The 19,589-nt window shown below is 43.8% G+C and overlaps 1 protein-coding gene across 3 annotated transcripts in view; it reads right to left on the bottom strand.

Moving 5' to 3' along the window:
• OIT3 (oncoprotein induced transcript 3) overlaps positions 1-19,589 on the bottom strand; it is a 31,953-nt gene that overhangs the window by 6,900 nt on the left and 5,464 nt on the right. For 2 of the 3 annotated variants that reach the window (XM_015866284.3, XM_015866285.3), the window contains 4 exons: positions 12,404-12,778; positions 11,786-11,896; positions 8,359-8,481; positions 5,128-5,250 (listed from right to left, as the gene is read on the bottom strand). In XM_015866284.3, the coding sequence (XP_015721770.2) occupies positions 5,128-5,250; positions 8,359-8,481; positions 11,786-11,896; positions 12,404-12,647 (601 nt within the window). In that variant the 5' untranslated portion in view covers positions 12,648-12,778. Of the gene's footprint in view, positions 1-5,127; positions 5,251-8,358; positions 8,482-11,785; positions 11,897-12,403; positions 12,779-16,407; positions 16,592-19,589 lie in introns of those variants that run through there. The other variant, XM_015866287.3, reaches the window with a different exon arrangement.

Raw genomic sequence — 19,589 nt, 5'->3', positions numbered from 1 at the left:
TTTCAAGTTCTAATGCAGTGATGCCACAGAAGAAGACATCAGCAACAGCTAGAGCTGCAGCAGAAACATAGCCATGCTTTATTTCCAGCTGCACTTGGGTCAGCACAGTTCTGACTGGTGATCCCTAGCACTGCTATGTTCTGGGAATAGCCTTTCCCAGATACAGCTGGCAAATTCACAGTGCTGCAGGCAAAGCCATTTTTTAAGACTCTGTGTCAGGTTTTGCATTAAATAGAGAACGTCAAAACAAGGCAGCATGATTCTATGGAGATGCCAATAAAAGCATCTCAAAATGCCATGATAATCAATATTTTTATGAGTAACATACCCAGCTCTGACAAATGCAATTATGAGAACTCCGCTTCATTCCAACCTACATTTAATTTTCATAAACGACTTCAAGTGAACTTTTTTTTTTTCAATTAATTCTACTACACAAGAAGTGGGAAGGAGCGTAGATACTGGGCAAAATGAAAAAGGAAAGAGAAAATGATTTCTCTTTAAGAAATAATTGCTGGACATATCCCTGAAGTATGAACATATCTGTTCAATTACATGTAGGACAGGCATATTATTGCTTCTATTCTAGTCACTTGTCAGCCAGAAAGGCAAATCCCCCCCAGAATCATCTAGAATCTTTTAAAATCATGACAAAACTTTTTGCAAACATGTGAGTTCCCTAAGATTTTCCCCAAAATTAATTATATTCGGAATCCTTGGTATTGACATAACCTGCCTTCTCTTCTCTGATCACGTTTATGAGATTTAGGATTATGGACTTTGGATACAAAGAAATCTGCTAAAACCTGCCTCCTACCTCCAGTTAAAAAATTCTCATGTCCCAGCTAATGTCCATTTGTAACAGCTACTGTGCACCTGCAGGGAATTATTTTTTTAAAAGAACAAAAAAAAAAACCTAACAATTGTCAAGGTGATATGCTAAAATGTATGCAGTGTGCCCAAAGCAATATGCGTTCCTAATGACATTGCAGGGTTAGAATGGAAAACTAAAGTACTAAGAATTACCTTAACTTTTCCTACACTGACAATATAAGGCAAGTGGGAATAACTGAGCGAGTCAAATGCAAAGCTCACAAGGAGACAAGGGACTTTGAGAACACCGTAATGCAGACAGCAAGAAGAATATCCTTTGGAGAACTGAGAGGATCAATGTAGATTCAGAGCTTCACTGTTCTAATGTCTTGATGAACAGAAACATAGTCCTTGTATGAAGGTGTACTTCTAGGCACGAAGGTTTGCATCCCTAGTGCAATTCTCCAAAATTCAGGACTAAATTTCCTGCTGTCTCTGTTTCTAAATGTCTTTCAGTGGCACTAAAGGGAAGAAAAGTAAGTCAGCTGTGCCATTCGACCTCTGCTCTGGTGCTGCAGGAGACATCTATGTGCACCTACCATCTGAGCATGGAAACAAATGACAGCACAAACGACAGCTTCTGCGGGCAGATGTACTTTTGATTCAAGCTCACTCTCTGCTTAGCAAAACACACTGGAACCTCCTCAGAATAACTGGTAATGCAATTCAAACCACATTAGATATTCACACTCAGAAGACTAATCACTATCAAAAACTGAGCTTCAGTTCTACCCATTTAGTGGCTGTGTTGCAAGCAAGGACACTATTTGCACCAGCATGATTTAGCATGGAGTAGGCCTAATTTCCCCAGAACGAACAATGCCAGCAAGAGAAGTGCTGGGGGAACTGAAAAGGAGCCAGTAATGTAGCAGTGACTACATGCAAATATGTTATTCCATTGCAGGTGATGAGCTCCCAGCTGCCAGGCCTGAGATGCCCGGCAGAAATGGGTTATCCTGTGTGCCAAGGAATCCACTTTTATCCACAGAATTTTTCATGCATTCGGAGAGCTGCACTCCCCTGCCTTGCTGTTAGGTGCATCATTGCCCTGGGCTCAGCCCAGAGTGGGAGGCTCCCCAAGGCCTCACTCAGACTTTGCCTGTCAAATATTTCAGTTCACGCACTCATGAGCACCTGAGTGCCAGCAAGGCCTCCTCATCATGCACTTTAAAGTCTCCTTTGTGTCAATATCTGCATGGTACCTTGACCACTGTAGAAAACTTCTGTGGCAAGTTCTGTGGTTTATGCTGCTTCCAGCAGCTGGCACCTTCTTCCTTGTGTGGCCTGTGGCTCCTTCCTCAGCCTTCCAAAGCACAACTGCTTGGAAAAGGTGTTCTCTTTGAGCACAGGCTTCCCAGTGCTGGGGAACCCTGAGCCACTACTACAAACAGAAACAAGCTGCATCATCATCCCTGTGGAGTGTACACAAGGCTTGGATGTGGGAGAAGGGAGAAAAGCATTTCACAATCACATTTCAGAAAGAGGCAGGGTACAAAAGTGGTCCCCTAAATTCCAAGTGGTAAGGCTAGCTGGTATCTCTATGGGGAAATTTCAGCCCAGGCTGTTATATCTGTGGAAGAAGATTAATATTTGTTTTGAATGTATAAGCAGCACAGGGGAGGGTTGATAAGGTGGAGATATAATAGCTCCAGGCAACTGTGCCCGTCCTGCTCTGCTAATCATATAACTGTAAGCCGGATTAGATGCCATAAAAAATTGCATGGTACAGTTCCAGATAAATTCTGTCATATCAAAATGGCAGGCCATTGGATAGGGACATATATTCATGAAATGCAAAAGAATGAGCAATCTCACTTAATGAGTTGCCTTATTGCAAGCCTCAGTGTGGCACCCGGCAATGCTGCTGCTCTCATTAGCAGCTGCCGAAGAGGAAACAACGTTGGCTGGGAAATGCACAGCCTTCTAATCCTGCTGGGGTTGCCTCAGGGAGACAAGACTGAAGAACATTGCTCATTCTGGCTTTAATCCATCAATCGCACCTTCAATCAATATGAATAATCACAGCTCTTGGAAATCCCCATCACCTCCTCCCCATTGGGATCCGGTAGAGCAGTAAGTGGTACTGAATCCCAAATGTGCAGTGCTCACCCTGTAAACAGGAGTGCAGAAGATTGATTCTGTGCGTGAAAAGGAAGCTCAGATTACAGCATGCCAAAATAGAGGACAAAGTAACAGAGGGCAACTCAGCCCTGCTGCAGGCAGCCATAAGCCTTAGCTTCGCCTGCAGAGGAGTGCTCAGAGAATCTCTGCAGATGCAGCACTTTCTCACAGGCTCTTGGCATCTCTTTTCTGCTGCAAGAGCATTTCCAAGCACTTAAGTACTTAAATGGGAGGACAGAAAGGGATCTCAAGGAACTATCGTTGACTCTATCAGCAAGAGAGCGAGGCTGGGATATAGCACCCCAGAAGGGCAGCCAACCTGCTTCAGCAGGAAGACTTGCTCCTTTCCAGGGGTGTCCCTGTGTCACTCACCATGTATCTTCCTACCTGCGAGACCTAGAGCCAAACAGTCTTCTACCATGCATGATTCACCAGCCTCTCTTGCACTGAACAATGCCTGCGATGTAGATTAAGTCATGTCCACATGAGACAGAAGAGATGCTGCTGAATTGTCTTCATTATTGCATCATTTGCCTTTCCTATAATTCTGGTGCGGATTTCGCATTACTGCACCTTTGTATGGCTTGCATTCTAAAAAGCTTCAAGAGCAGAAATTGCAAAAAGTAGAACAATTTCACCTTCCTCTCTGGGCAGATCTGCACTGGCCACTGCAATGTCTGGATTTGTATCTCTAGCAGATGTCTGGGCAGTTTGTAAGACATCAAATCATCACAGACTCAGCTCTGAGTGCATCCTCTCTGGCACTACCTAAAGGCCAAGGGAATCAGACCATGACAGGCTCCATTTCCTTCATTTTATATCCTGCCTGGACTATGACTTAAGCCCATTAGCAAATTCCCATTGAAATATCTGAAGGCAACTGTACAGGTTCCTTGTGGGCCCACCGAGGTCGAGCACAAGTGGAGAGCTATCAGTTTGGTTTGCCTCCACCACAGTGGCAGTCACTTTCTCCAGCTTATGCTGAGCCTACCAGGTCTGACAAGTGGTCCGACAAGCGAGATGAGGAACACCAGGGTATTACAAAATCACAGAATCACAGAATGACCCAGGTTGGAAGGGACCTCAAGGATCATGTAGTTCCAACCCCCTGCCTGGCAGGGCCACCAAACATACACATTTACTAGATCTGTCTGCCTTTCAAATACCCACACGGCTGTCCTCAAGATGCAGTTTTAAACTGTATGTCCCTCCTGCAGAGGATCACAGTAGATCTCTTTAAGACATCCAGGCTGCTCATTCCTTCCAGGGGTCAGCTAGCTGTACGATTCTAAGACTCAGAAGAATCCTGGATGCAAGTCCTGAATTGTAAGAAGTCATTAGCAGACCCTCAGCTAACTCTTAATATCCTCAGGATCTTCCCTTTCTTAATGCTCTGCTCCTTGCACTCATTGCTAGAGCTAGACTGACTCCTGGAAGCCTGGGTGTGAAAGGAATCTCACTCAGCTCTTGCAACTCAGGAAAGGAAACCCATTTATTCCAGACACATGCCGCAGGTGTGAATAAGGTTGGCAAGAAGGACTCCTTGTGTACAGGAAGGGACTGGTCAGCTGAAGCAATTGTCAATTTTCAGATGTTATTTTGGACAATTTTCCATAGAACAACCAAGCAAAACCCTCCTGCAAGGTATGGCAACACTGACTGTAATAGCTACAGAGAAATTTAACTTGAGCAAAAATTGCCTCCCTCTTTAACCTCATTCTTGGAAGTGTCTGAACCACTTCAGCTGAAATTTAAAAAGCCCAGTTTGAGGCATGGAAAATTTTAGTTCTAACAGCATAAATCTGACAAAAGCATGCACAACTCAAGCAGAGAAATGTTGTGGGAGATGTTAAGCAATCTTAATTATAAGTGAACACTGCTAAACTCGCCTGTGATGCAAAAGGCACCCAGCTGGGTCCTGAGCCTCTCTTCCCCCACTTGGTAAGAAGAGCAATGTCCCCAGGCTCTCAGTTTTGGAGATGACAGAGCTCCATTAACCAGACTGGAAAGGAGAGACTAAGAACACACAACAACAAAAGCAGAGAAAAAGTTCCTTCAAACACACATCTCACCTGCAAGGAACACAGGCTGTCAAGTGAGATTCTTTGCTGTGCCTCCCATCTGTTAACCTACCTTGGCAGGTGTGGTTGTCTTCTGACAGAACAAGTCCCCTCGGGCATTCACACTGGTACGTGTCTTCCACTTCAATACAGGTATGGCTGCAGCCTCCATTGTTATTGTGACAGCCTTCAATTTCTGCAAGAGAAGGGGAAATCAGCACACTTTGCTCCTCAGACAGCTGTCGGGCCCCAGCATACGCTCCTGGCTAACTAACAAATAGTATGGCCAGCGCTGAACTTGAAGGCAGCAGCACAGTGAGCTTGCTTTCAAGAAAATGCAATGGAAACTTAATTTTAATTGTCCAGTTTCCTGTGTTTGCTATTCCATCATGAAGTTAACAAGAAATTCTGTGAAAACGCTTACCAAATTAAATCATATGCTATATTTGACAAACACAACATGGCTGAGTAGGCAATCTTCAGTTTTGCCCGTTCTGGCTTCTGAGACATCCCCTTAATCTAAATTTTTATGTTGTTTCTAACTTCAAAAAGACAAGGGAGAACCTTCCCCAGACTTCTGCCACGTAGAACCACACCCATTCCTTAGTCACATCAGAATTAAAGCACTGAGATCTGCAAGGCAGTCGTCTCAGGGAGCGCAGACTCCCATGCAGCCAGGTCCCATCTCCAGCAGGGCACAACAAAGAGAAGACACACTCTTCAGCTGAGACTTTCCCAGCTGTGACCCATGTAGATGTACTACATACTCCTGCATTCCCTTTGTAAACTGAGGAGGGAATTCTTACAAGAGTTTACCAGAAATTCTGCTTGTTCAGTGCAAGTTAAAGGTTGGCTTGTTGCCCTGAGGTGCATTATTACAGGAACAGAATGACCAAGTTCATGGTGTAAGATTGATTCTGCTCCTAGATTCCTACTATCTAAAGTGTGCAGCGCAGCTAATTGGGGGATTTCTTATTTCTTCTCCTATACTGTCACTGTTCAGCTGAGGCAATTCTTTGAGAATCTGAATTTTCATGCAAAACATATTCCCAGACACTATAACTACAGAAAAGAGCCTGGAAAGGTCATCCAGATAATACTCTGAATATCTGAAAATCTAAAGAAAGGAAGATCATTTTCACATCTTGGCTTTTATATTATAAAGAAAATAAGAAAGAAAATAACAGAGCAGGAGGCAGTTGTTTCGAGTAACCTTCACTGCTTGATTGTTAATGCAACCCTTTGGGATGAACACATTTAGATGTTCTCAGCCAAATAGGAATAAATATGATATACACAAACCACAAAGACAAAATACAGGGGCTGCTCCAAAAGTAATGCCCTCTGTTTTACTACACTGGCCCACAACATGAGACAGATGTTGGTGACATGGCAATATTGATTGAACTTTGCCACCAGTATTGTTGTATGTTGCTGTTGCACAACAGATGGCAGCAGAGGGGCAGCATGACCAAATGGAGTCCAACATGGAAGTACATATGAAGCAAAGAAATGCCACTGAATTCCTCCATGTGGAAAAAATTACATCCACTGACATTCATCAATGCTCTCAGAACATTTACGGACACCAAACAATGGATGTGAGCACAGTGAGGTGGTACATTTCAGCAATGGCAACAACACCTCGAAAATCAAGACAGCAGGTAAAGCATTATGAAGGAAATACTGATAGTTTGTACTGATAGTCTGCCTCATCAGTTCATACACTCAAGCTAAATCTCTTACATTCTTTCTTTTCAGCAATGGCTGTGAAGCGGCTCAAGTAAATCACATACTCCAGTGGCTCACAAAACTGCAGGCACATCTTCAGAAATAAAACTCACTAACAAGATTGTAAAAATCCTCTGCAGCAATGGTGAACTGATGAAAACACTGTCCTTCTTACAGAAGGGGAAATTAAATGATACTCCAAGGGTGCTAAAAAACAAATTCGGTAATGGCAATAAACAAACGAGTCTCCAAGCACAGACCCTTTCAGTCCTGTCAGAAGCGTGCAGTGAGTGAGGATAAAAACCGTTGTGTTGCACAGCCAGTTTATGTGACTCTCCAACAGCTCAGTGCTGAATGTGGAATGGCCCACGGATCACTTTTGGCCCCACACAAAAGAACAAGCACTCTGTACAGTATCTTTCCTTAGGGAAGGGTCATATGAATGACTGATGTTTTATTAACAGAGATCGGAGAGGAGATTTTTCACAAAAGTGAAATGAAAGGTTGTACGCTGTCAAATGGAGAAAAAGGGACAAAAGCTGAAGCTCAGAGCTATCTGTCAGCGCACCATAAAGGTGGTGGTGTCCAGCCCAAACATAGAATGGCATCCCCCCTCTCCATCTCTGCACTATGGATGCCTGCCACACTGCTGCTCAAATGAGGCTGCACAAAGGCTGCGGATGTGTTCAGTTCTGGCAGATGGGTGGCTTGAAAGCAAGGCACTTGGTTAGCTATTAGTCTTGTCTGAAGCCTCACAGTATGTGAACATGCAAGACAGCAGCTTTGTCTGTGAGGGGCCACTGTGCTTTTCACAGGTGACCACAGAAAACATCAGGCAGCGGTCAGTTTTTGCTGGCTTTTCATATTTCTGCCCAAAGATTTTTATATGTTGCTAGTAACAACAGCCCAAAACAATACTTCAGTTTTTAAGACCCTGCCTAGGCACCAGTCTAAACTCTTCAAGGATTTTGTACCTTGCAGTACCATCTCAGGGAGGTAGCAGCAGCTGTTGTTCATGGCAGAGCCCACAGCTAACTGCTTACAAAAAAACAAACAGAACAAATGCAGCCCTCATCTTAACTCTAACTTCTGTTCACAGACTGGATCCCTCTCTCCTTGGTTTCTGCTCTGGAAGGCTATTTAATCCTCACACTTCATTCTAAAGCCATGACATGCCTAATGCCACCTGTAAAAAAAAAGAGTAATGCTACATCTGTCCCTGCACCCCTATCACACGAATCTGCCAAGCCAAATTCCAGTATCTCCAGCAATAACTGGCTCTCTTTGGATAACCAACCTTCCAGATCCACTGCTGCCTTTCCTCCCACAGAGATAAATACAAGCAAATCCTAGCAGAAATGAACAAGGCAGGGAGAACAGCCAGAAGGCGCCTCTCAGCTTGATTAGAAGGCTGTTTCAGTAAGAGCACCACTGGCAAGCACAGAAGCACTAGGAGTGATGTTCCATCCCAGCTGCAAAGAGCCAAGACAGAACCTGGGGGAACTTGCAAGGGGAAGGGAATGATTTAATGATTTGTACTGAGCCCAGCAGACTGTGATAGACAAAACCTCACCTTCACAGGTTTTTCCATCACTTCCCAGCGTGCGCCCAATCCCACACTCGCAGCGGAAGGAGTTCTTCAGGTTAACACAGAATTCGCTGCAGCCTCCGTTGTCCTGCTCACATTCATTTTCATCTGCAAAGAACAAAGTGTCATTATGTGTCTACCTGCTGGTAAACACAGCTGGCAAAAAGGGGCTGCTGCCATGTGGGAATGCTGACTGGGCTGCAGAATGGTTTTCCTGGGCTCATGGTATGCATCAGGGCAATCCTGCTGACTATCACAGGTTGCTGTCTGCTGGCAGTAGCAGTGTTCTGTCATGCTGAATCTAGCTCAAGAACAAAGCAGACCTGTGAGGAAAGACTGAGTGCACACAGCAGCCATTTCAGAGTAAAGACACACACAGTCCCACAGGGAAATTTCCAAATTGGTTCCACGTTTTCATCCCAAACCACTTCTCACCACTCAGAAAGACATTAAAATGGAGTCAGCGTGTGTTGCCTGATAAAACCAGCTGAACACAAGAGCCCACCAAGAATAAACCAAATCTATTTTTGTATCACACCTGCTACTGCTACACATGGCTCATTATCCTACATCAATTTTGAACAATTCAATCTTTATTTCAAAAGAAAGACATGAGAATAGAAAACAAAACAACAGCAACAAATAAAAAAGCTGTAAACATATAAATTAAGCTGAAATCAAAGCAAAACATAACAAACTCCATGGAGTTTCATCAAGAAACATCTCTGAGCTGGCTGCACAGAGCCCCTTGGGATGCTGAGAGTATTTACTGATGGAAAAAGCACACAAGATGCTTCTGAATCTCTTGGTAAAGCTGTGAAAACTTCTCATTTTCTCTCTTTTAAAGGTTAAAGTTTGTCTATACCCATCTATTTTTCAAAAGGTACTTTGTTCTCCAAGATTGTCATTATTCAGCTTTATTTAATCTCTGCATGCAAAAAGTGAACCAAACAGAAGAGAGGAAGGTTCAATCACTGCTATTGCTGAGCCACAAAACTGATGATTTCCCTTAGGCAAGCCTGAATGTGAATCAAGGTTCACAGGGGGATTCACCCAAACTGCTCAGAAGCTACCATTTACTACCTGTAAGAGGCCTAAAAACAAGATAAAAGAAAAATTTCAAATTAAAAGACAGATCAGAGATGAGATTTCTTGGATAAAATAGGCCCCACACATAGACAGCATATCCAGCTTACAGCTAGTGGTGTTGTCTCCTTCCACAAGTGGCAAAAACTAAGTATTTTTAGCCAAAGAAATGGCTGGTCCCCAGCTTTGGGAGGGAGGAAGCATGTCCAGGAGAGACAGGCTTCACACATTCCCTTCTAAAAATAGAACTGAAGCTGCTTAAAAACAGAGGGTGAAAAGGGAGAGGGCTACTGGCAAAGGCACAGAGATACTGCTAGAAGGTCCTAGAGTTTGGCTTAGTCGAGGGCTGTACTCAGCAGTACACACTGCTGGTCCTTCAAACGCTGGAATACACAGCACATCTGTCTCTGTTGTTTCAAATCAGCAACATCCAGCAGTGCTGAGACACACTGGCTTTGTTGAAACTGTGCTAGGAAAGCACTGAGCTAATTTTTATGTGGATGGATCCAGGTATTCAAGAGGTCAAAGGCAACACTCTGACCTGGAAGATCCATTACAAAATCTAAGAGCTAACTTTAACTTCTAAGTTAAGTTTTCAAATGGAAATATAAATTGTGCTCAGCGATTCTACTCTGGGATTCAAAGCATATAATGCACTGAAGTCAGCACAGAAAAGGAGATTGACAGATGTGAGCTGCTTAGCACTGTTGCAGCATCTCCAGCTCCCAGTGAGCAGGGAAAGGAGGAATATTCTTCATGTAGGAAAGGCTAATATAGTTTCTTTGGAAGGCCAACAGGATTGTGTGCAAAGCAGATGTGATTGTGCAGCTAGCACAACAGAAAGTCATTAAAAAGAAGATTGTGCCATATGACTCGAGGCTGCAGGCAGGTAAACCAGCATGATTACTACAGAGGAGACATTGCCATCTGTTTATCGTGAGGAGAAGCAGCAGAGCAGAAATCCTGCCCTGCCTGGCTGCAGAGGGATGAAGGCATCTCCAGCATGTGCAGACAGGCTCTGGACTCAGGACTCCCACGTGTCTTTCTGCAGCAGGAATTCCTTTCGTGAGAGCCTGCCACACATTTACTGAGTGCTGGTGCAAGTCAAAGGCACTTGTCTCTGGAAGTCTTGTTGAGAAGCAGTTGATAGATATTTTTAATTAGCTGTGTGAGCTCACTCATTCAGCTGGTGAGGTGGAGTAGCTTCAGCAAAATTATCCTATCAAAAGTGTAGATCAGCAGCAGGGGCAGGCTGCTCTTTCCATAGACTGTAACAACCATAGCCCCTACTCTAATACCCAGAGCATGAAGAAAACCCACCCACACCTACTTGGTCAGCTAGAGTCCGTATGGGAAAATCTCACCTGCCATGCAGTCTGCTGAACCAACTCTGCTCACAACTTCTCCACCAAACCAAGTCTCAAAGATGAGATCCTACTTCCCCCAAATGCTAGCGCTCCTTCCTCCCCTGACATCATCTCTTCCTCTCCATTGGTGTGGATCTACAGGTCCTCAACAGCCACTTCTTTCTGGCCCCTTATATTGCCCCGCAGTCTACCTTCCTAAGCCCACCCAGCTCCACATGGATAACCACAGCTGTCCATATCCTGAGGGGAGATGACGTGAATAGCCTCAAATTCTTGTAGGCCACGTTCCCACTCTGCTCTCACTTACAGCATTTCAGCTTCAACCCTCCTAGACACACTGTTCTCTGTCAGAACAGCCACCAAGTGCCAGACACTGAATACCACTGTGTGGTGCTGCTGAAATCCCTGAGGCTTTGCTGCAACCTACAATCTTTCATTTTTCTCCAACCCAGGCCCTGGACAATGCTGCACAAAGAGGCTAAGTAGTAAAGGGTAATATGTAGCCTTAGGCAAGCCAGGAGTCTTTTCTTGGAGGAAAGAGGCATTCAGCAGAGCAGCTGAGAGGAAATGTCTAATGAGAGACTGCAGAATCCTCCCTGAATACCAATGAGGCTGCACCAGGACGCTGCAAAGTGCCTGTGCTACTGGCTGCCCTCAGCATGGGCAACCTACTGTTGGACCATGAAGAAAGCAGATCTAGACTCTCCACCTGGCGTAGCTCTAGGGACAGGAAGGTATGGAAGGTATTCAGTTGTGTGATGTCATATATCACCCCTTGGGGAGAGACCAGGAACCATTTACAGGATCAAAAACCCATTCTAGGCAGTGCAGGAAAAATTAATCTCAGCATACTTATTCTTCTTATAGTGCTTTTCAAGACAATAGACTGAAGTGTGAGCAATGAAAAACAAAAGGGAAAGATAATGTCAATAACTGATGCCACTTGTTTCTGTACTTACCAAGACATGTCTGTCCATCAGGTCCAAGCGTTGTCCCCAGGGAACACGTGCAGTCATTGGTGTCCAGGCAGGAGCCCTGGCAATCCACCACATCACAGATGTCATAAAAATCTAGGGCACAACAGAAGTGTTTTCAACACAAACCACTGAGCACACATTGAATATACTGTATTTCTACTGTCAGCTTTGCAGCTTGCAGCCAGTCCATCAGTCACAGACCTGTCCCACAACAAGAAAGCTGAACTGCTAGAAGCTGATCAGAATCTAGTTTAATTCTTATATTATTATGATATTAATACTAGATCTACTTTAATTACTATAAATTGAAGATGCAAATGCAGCAGCATGCCAATACAGGCCACAAGGCCCGCAGTGAACATTAAATCACCGTGGCCAGGTCAGCTATGGAAGATTTCCATTAGCTGAATAAAGTTTAGAATGCACCAACATAAAACAGTCTAATTAGTGTCACATAGACAGGCGTTGCATCACCTGACATCTTTCTGGGTGAGAAAGCAAGAATGCAGTCAGACCCTTTGAGGAATACAAACATTCACCCCCCTTCCTGCATCACAAGGGCAAACAGATTTCATAAAAGCTACCATTACAGTTACTTACGCCCACAGTATGCATGGAAACAGACACTGGGCTTCGTTAAGTGATAGACGTAGTACCCCCCTGGACACGCCTTGACATCAATCGTGGTATTCCAAAGGCAGCAGTTCCCATTGAAGCTGGCACAGGCCTGGCGTGAGACGACGCCATCTGACTCTCGCGGGTGGCTGCCATTCAGCCAGATGGGAGCATGTGTCCCACAGTGGTTCTCGGGGATGCAGAAGGTAGGCATAGCATCACCAGCCATGCCGGTGAAGCGGTACCACTCCCCATCAATCTGGTTATCACATGTGGGCTGTCCGTGGGAGCCATTTATCTGATGATCCGTGTTCCTCCAGGGCTCATTCAGGCTGATGTAGGCAGAGCAGGGGTCCAGGGCTGAGGAATGCAGCAAGACACAAGAGAGAACATCTAGTAGATATCAAATTGAGTTGTTGACTTATAATTACAAGGGACGCAAAATAATTTCTTTTTCTATTCCTGATTTAACCGAATCACTTAGACAGACTTCCCTGGGGTGAGAGGGCAATACCAGCTAACTACCTCATGGAAAATATCGATGTAGACAGCTTGACTTAAAGATCTTTGAAAAAAAAAGAACTAACAGAGCTCTGACAACGTTATGCAACAGTGTGACTTGTTCTTTAGCTGCTGCACACAAGGACAGAAAAAAAAAAAGGTTTTATATATATATATATATGTATATATATATATATACATATAAAAGCAAACCTGAGGTCTGGAGAATAATTTTGCCAGAAGAAATGTGTTCTGAGAGCACAGGATCAAGCATAGGGCATCCATCCATGTCAGGTTCTAACTGAGCACCTGCAAGCACCTAATGGCACTGCCACGTGTCTTGGAAATGAGGACCAGAATTCAAACAGGTTAAGCAGCCTCTGAAAATCCTCCTATAGCTCATTTTGACCCTCGCAGTTGAGTTGTCATAACCACAGGTCAAATCACTTTGCAAAGCATCAGTTCAAAAGATATTGCAAGATATACAACAGGAACGCTATCTTTAAGATGTACAGAAAGAAAATATTCAATTATTAGATACCTGCATAATTGCAAGTAATTTGTAAGTATAATTTAACAGCTCCTACTCATTTCAGGGCACAATTTTAAACAGGTAATTATAACAACTGCTCTCCCAGATCACAGTGGAGCTGATCTGTAGCTCTGCAGACTGTCTCTAACTGAGACAGGTGAGGTAGTAGAAAGTGGCCCTGCTCCATTTGCCTGGTCTTTTGCCCTTCATCATCTCTTGCATAGTTCTGTACATTTGTACCAAGCTGAGATTAAAAAGGTATAACTCAAATCTGTACACTCTGTAAAATACTGCAGTGGGGTGAGAGTGAGAAGTGGCAGTCCCCTGTATTTAAAGATCCGCTTAGATGTACCCTGTTCTTCTTCACCTTCTGTCACCCACTTTCCCCCCTGCCAAAAGCAGCCCATCTTTATGATGTACAGCATCTATCAAGCTTTTGTGTGATGACGTTGCCTCACTGCACCTGACACAGTTTTCCCATCCCTCTTTCTCATCTTAAAATCCAGAGGGTGTGAAGGTCTGAACAAAAAATGTTCAATTGTGCTCGGTCATGTTCCTTGTAAGCCTACTAACCCTCTCTGGCTCCATAAGAGTTCAGATGCATGGATTCAAAGTGAGTGCCTGTGAGGGTAAAATCTAAACGCACAGACCTCCTGGTAGGTATGTGTCGTGCTCAAGGATCATGCCCCTTCTTAGAGGCCTTTCTGAATCTTTTACAAGCAATTACAACAGAAGTATAGCACAGGGAGAAAAAAAAAAAAAAGAATTGAAGTGTTCTTTACATTTTCAGCATTCTCCTCATTGACCCTGATTTGGCAGCTTCCACTGAAAAAGTCCAGGCATTTCATTTCCACATACATTTAATACCTGATTAAGCACCACTTACCTTTAACTCGCTATCGCCTAATAAGTAAAATTAATGCTAATATTTTCTTGAGTAAGGAGAATTTATTTCTGTTTACTGGAATTAAGCTAATCCAATCTTTCTGATTAAAGCCTCTCAAGACTGGGATACGCTGTATTTTCCACATCACATCTCAAGTTCTAAAATTGTCCTTTCATTTTGTTTGAACAGTGGGATGCAATCTGAGGGGACATTATGTTGTTTCTATTAAAGCAGTCTAGATGTAGACAAATCTTGCTTCAGAATTTGCTTCACAGGCTTTCAAGGGAGAACTATACGTACTTCTGGAAATGGGCTTTCATTCTAATTGAGCTGTATCCTCTATAAACATCTGCCTCACTGACGTGCTGCCTTGTACCTCCTCAAAAATACAACATTTCTCTTGAACAATGCTGTTATGCCATCCTCACCCACAGACACGTTTTGTTTGGCCTCTAACGCAGTATAAAAACAGGTGCAGCTGCTGTAGCCATGAGAGTGCTGCAGAGCTGCAAGCCAGCATAAGGAGAACAGGACTGTTACACAGGGAATTCATAATGCAGTAATTCAAAAGATGCAGAGAGGAGCAGATTCAGACCCACCAAAAGCAGCCCTCAGCATTCCCAAGGAGAAGGGGGTCTGCAGAAGGAGTCTCTGATGGGATTCACCATGCAGTTCTCCACGACCTCTCTTTCCTGCCTCTCCTTGCCTCCCACTAACCACAGGCAGCAGTGCCATTCAACTCCACCCTCCAAGAGCTTGCTTGACTGCTCAGGACAGTTAAAGATGGGTCCTGTCTTTTCTTTGTGCACAGCTGAAAAGAGCTTCCTTCAGGCTTCCCACATTTGGCTTCCATAACGTGATTTGGTATGGCCTAAGGGTGAGTCACTGACTAAGATTAAAAACTTATTGTGTTAAAAGCCAAATGAGGCAAAGCGAGGAATGCCCTGTCAGTTTCCCAGCTGGGCAGCACCAAAAATACACACGATCATTAGCTCTCATACAGTATAATTAACGTTATGAAATATCCTTTGTAGATAGACTCTGCAAACACTCACTCAGGGAGCTCACATTGGACTGGAGATAATTTAAAGACAAAATTTACTGAGATGAAGATGCAACAGCTCAGAGGGAACTGGAAGCAGGCACTTCAGGAAATTAAATTGCACATCCTCCCATCTTCCATTTACCCAAGAGGTTCAGGCAGGAGTAACGGGGAGGCAGACATGCAGAAAAAGCAGACTTTGCTCTTTGGAACACCGCAAACCATCACAGGCACCCTTGGACTGCCAAGGCTGCCCCAGGCCAACTCCCCTGCAGACACCAGGCACTCTTTGGCAATGCAGCTTACAAAAAACTAATTCAAGCTTTTAAGAAGAAACTCCACAAAAATGTGGGACAAACCAATCAATCTGCTCTCCCCAGAGGCTGGAAACACTAAGGTTTTGCACAAGACATACAATGGTTTCCAGTCCCTTCCATATTTCATTTTTCTTGGCTCAATTTTTTTCCTCCCCAATGCCTTCTGCATGGACCAAGTAATTCAGCCTGACAAGCACCAGCTATCAAGTAAAGCCTTTCCATTTGTAACCTTGATGATATCATTAGCTCTCTAGCTGACATGCTAGCACATGTATTAGATGACAAGTCAGGCTCCAGCTAGCATTCATAAGCCTGCCATTCTGCAGGGATTGATCCCGTGCACATTGTGTAACTGGAAGTCTCCACTCTGTCAGGAACAAGAAAGAAAATGAGCAGCACTGCATTACGACTCTGAATTCAGTTAAGACTTGTCAGGGAAGCGAGTGAAAAAGTAGCTCAGTAGATACTTGTGGAGTCTCTCCTTCTAAAGGAGAATGAAAACCTCACAGAGCTTGGCAGCTGAGATTCTCCCAGTACGGAAGGCTTCAAGCTCTGCAAAGATCTTTCCAGTTGGAGAGAATCTCACACTGCCTTCAAAGTAAAGAGATCACTCTCACATCTCCCAGTCTTTCACCTGAGAATACTAATATCTGCTGTGGAGCTTAAAGATGATGAATGGAATAAGCTTGAAGGCAATGCCTCTTCACTCACCCATTGAAGACACTGGCTGCAGCTGGACAACGAAGCAGAGACAGAAAAGCAAGTACTGGAACATCCCACTCAACCAAGGAACAGTAAATACTCAACTAACAGAGCCTTGAAAGACGTTGCACACACTATGCCTCTGCGCTGCCTTCACTCAGCAGAGCTTCTGACCTCAAGCCTTCTGAAAAGCAACTAGGATAGCTGTTCTGGAAGTTTATCGGAGGAAGAAGCCAAAGGGATGTGGGATACAGCCTCCAGCCTTGACCTCCAGAGAGGAGCTCTGCTCCTTACTGTCAACTTACTGATCGATCTCATGTTTTGGACTCAACTCACTATTGTTTTCTTGCCTGACTGCCCCACAGTGACACCTTCACTATCTTATCTGGAGAAGAATTCTAACCAGGGGACACCCGGACATCCCAAAGGGATGGAAAAGAAGAACAGATGGGTGCTTGTTGTTATCTCTGCTCCTTCCCCAAGTCATACAACTTCATGGCTCCCCCTCAGTCAGAAAATGCCAGCTAGAGAGCTTTAACTGCAGGAAATAGTGATCGAAAGGAGGAGAACTGAACATCCTGAGTAGAGATTGCATAAGAGTTCTGGGATTTAGGCTACAATAGGAACATCAGTCATCATGATGAAATGGTGCCTCACAGGGAAGTAAGCTGTTCTTATGCAAGGCAAAAACCCTTTCCACTTCTGATCACATAACCCAATAACTTCAGAAAGATTATCAAGCAAGGAAAAGACATCTTTCTGTAGTAATCTTATGTTTTCTGTCTAAGTAATAAATGCAAGGAACCTAGCAGTATTGAATTAACCTTAATGTAAGACTGAGTAATTGAAGACCCCTGCCTTACATGCTGAAAGGCAGTTAGGCTAAGTTACAGGCCACAACCTTACGCTCTGTCTGCAGATGAGATGACTGCGCTAGTCCTCAGCTTACCAAAACCTTTCTATCAAAGCAGACTATGATTTCAATGAGATGTGCAAAGGACAGAGTGAAGGAACACAAAGGGATCTTTCTAATACCAATAAGACATAGCTTCTATTACAGAGAGCAGATTAAAAATATATGCTTTAACATACATGTACATATAAACACCTATGCCTATACAGGTCCCTTCTTACTTACAAACAGCGGTTGTACAGTTTCCCTCAAGAAGCCATCTGCAAGCGCTCCATTCAGAAGGAATAAAGCTAGGCCTACAACAATTGCACAATCAAGCAGTTTTCCCACTTCTATTATACCCCACATTTCTGCAGTGGCTGGTGCAAGGAAGAAAAGGGACAACCTTGATGCTTACTTCAAATCCCAGAGGGAAAAATAATGGCTTTGTTCTTTTCATCTTGAATTTTCATAAGACAAGGAATCAAGTATTTGACTACTTTATGGAGACAGGCCACCCACACTGTACACTACAGAAAGTTCTCAGTGGTTTCCCTCTGTGTTTCCCTTGGCAGTGCAATATACGCTCTACTCAAGCACCAGAGTCTTTCTCAGTTGTGAATGATTCCAGTGAGCAACAAAAGTTGCTTTATAGATGACTGTTGTTGCTCCCATCACCACCACCAAAAATATTTGCGGTTGTATCATGCTGACAGCTTACAGCACCAGGAAAGTTTTTTCAAACACAGGAAAGAAGAAAAAAAACCACTGTGCAAAGCTAGCAAGGGAGATAACCCTCAGAAGGTGATTAAGTGAATTCCCAGAAGAGAAACTAAAATTGAACATAAAATAATACAGCAAGGCACAGGAAGTTATATTGTGCCATTTTCACTCATACGTTGATTCATACTTAAGTTCCTGGGTAAATAAAACTGACAGGATTGAATTCTCTATTTGTGTTAGAGGTATATGCACTTCTCTCTGAACCATTTCATTACTAGCTGCTTTTATTCTGTAAGTAGTATATTAGGACTGACACAGCAGTATTTTGACACACATAAGTGACTATTAGCAATTAACGTATGGAAATAAATTGTATCATAGCAGCTCTGAGCCTCAACAGCCTTATAAACAGTCTCTTTTAAGTAATCTATAAGGGACTAAAGCCAGGAGATGTCACAGCACTCCCAGAGATGATTCTACCCTGAATTACTGCAAGTGCCTAATACAAGAGATCAGTATGAAGTTGAATAATGCATCACACTGCTTCTAAACATCTTTCTGATCCACAGAAAAGACAGACTATGTCTTCTGGAAGAAGCACCAGCTGAGGCAACTCTTCTATCTGCATTTTCTTTTTAGCTTTGCAAGTCACTTGAGGTGATACACATAGGCCGGATTCCACCACAAATAACACTATTCTTTTCTGGAGCAGAACTCTGCATATCTCTGCCTTAGGGGGCTGGAGCAATTATTTCTGAGGGAGAAATAAAGTCTGCTGCAAATAGACCCTCCAAGAGATGTGAGAAGTCCAGTGGAGTACCCCAGGGTCTACACTTTTTAGGCAGACCTGACAAATCTGTTCCTTCTGACCTCTATTTTCTCCCAGCAGAGACGTGCAATCCTGACTTCCCGAGCAGCAATAAGAAGGAGAATCAAGATACTACTTAAAACTGGTCATCAGTGGAAGTTAAAAGATATGAAGAGAGAAGGCAATACTTAAACAGAGGGCTGGAATTTTGTTTTGGCACCTAACAGAAGAGAGTCCCAAATCTTGCTGCTAAGCTTAGCTATGTCTATTCCTAATGCCATAAATGGCACAAATGGTGTAGGTGGCAGCATTTCTCAGCTCTCCCAGAGATGTGGGGCTTCACCATCCTCACATAAGGAACTCGTACTCTTCAAAAAAGGACACGGGATGGAAAATCTTATACTGTCTGAAATAGACTAATGAATCAAGATGCTTCAGTGTTTGATGAGACCAGCCTTTTCTCAGCCATCAATGTTTGATGAAAGTGTAGTGTAACCAAGAAGAGCTGCTGGGCACGAGCAGCTTCTGCAGCCTGCCCAGAAGGGCCAGGAGGAAAAGCTAATCAGCACTTCCTGCACCAAGAGAAGAAGTGCTCAAACACACGTGACAGGACCCTTGTCTGCAGTTGATTTGAGGATGTATGTTCACAATGAGCCCTGACAGGCCGCTGAGATGGATTGCAGGAATGTCAAGGACTTTGAGATAGCCCCTGTTTCTGTAAACAGTTTGTCCCAGCACACAGTGCCAATGGGAAGGCCTGCTGAGATC

The sequence above is a fragment of the Coturnix japonica genome, chromosome 8, assembly GCF_054131305.1.
Source record: "Coturnix japonica strain WE chromosome 8, WE-NBRP24, whole genome shotgun sequence".
Taxonomy (NCBI): domain Eukaryota; kingdom Metazoa; phylum Chordata; class Aves; order Galliformes; family Phasianidae; genus Coturnix; species Coturnix japonica.
The sequence above is the reverse complement of the archived record's forward strand: the minus strand, read 5'-3'. Positions and strand labels throughout refer to the sequence as shown.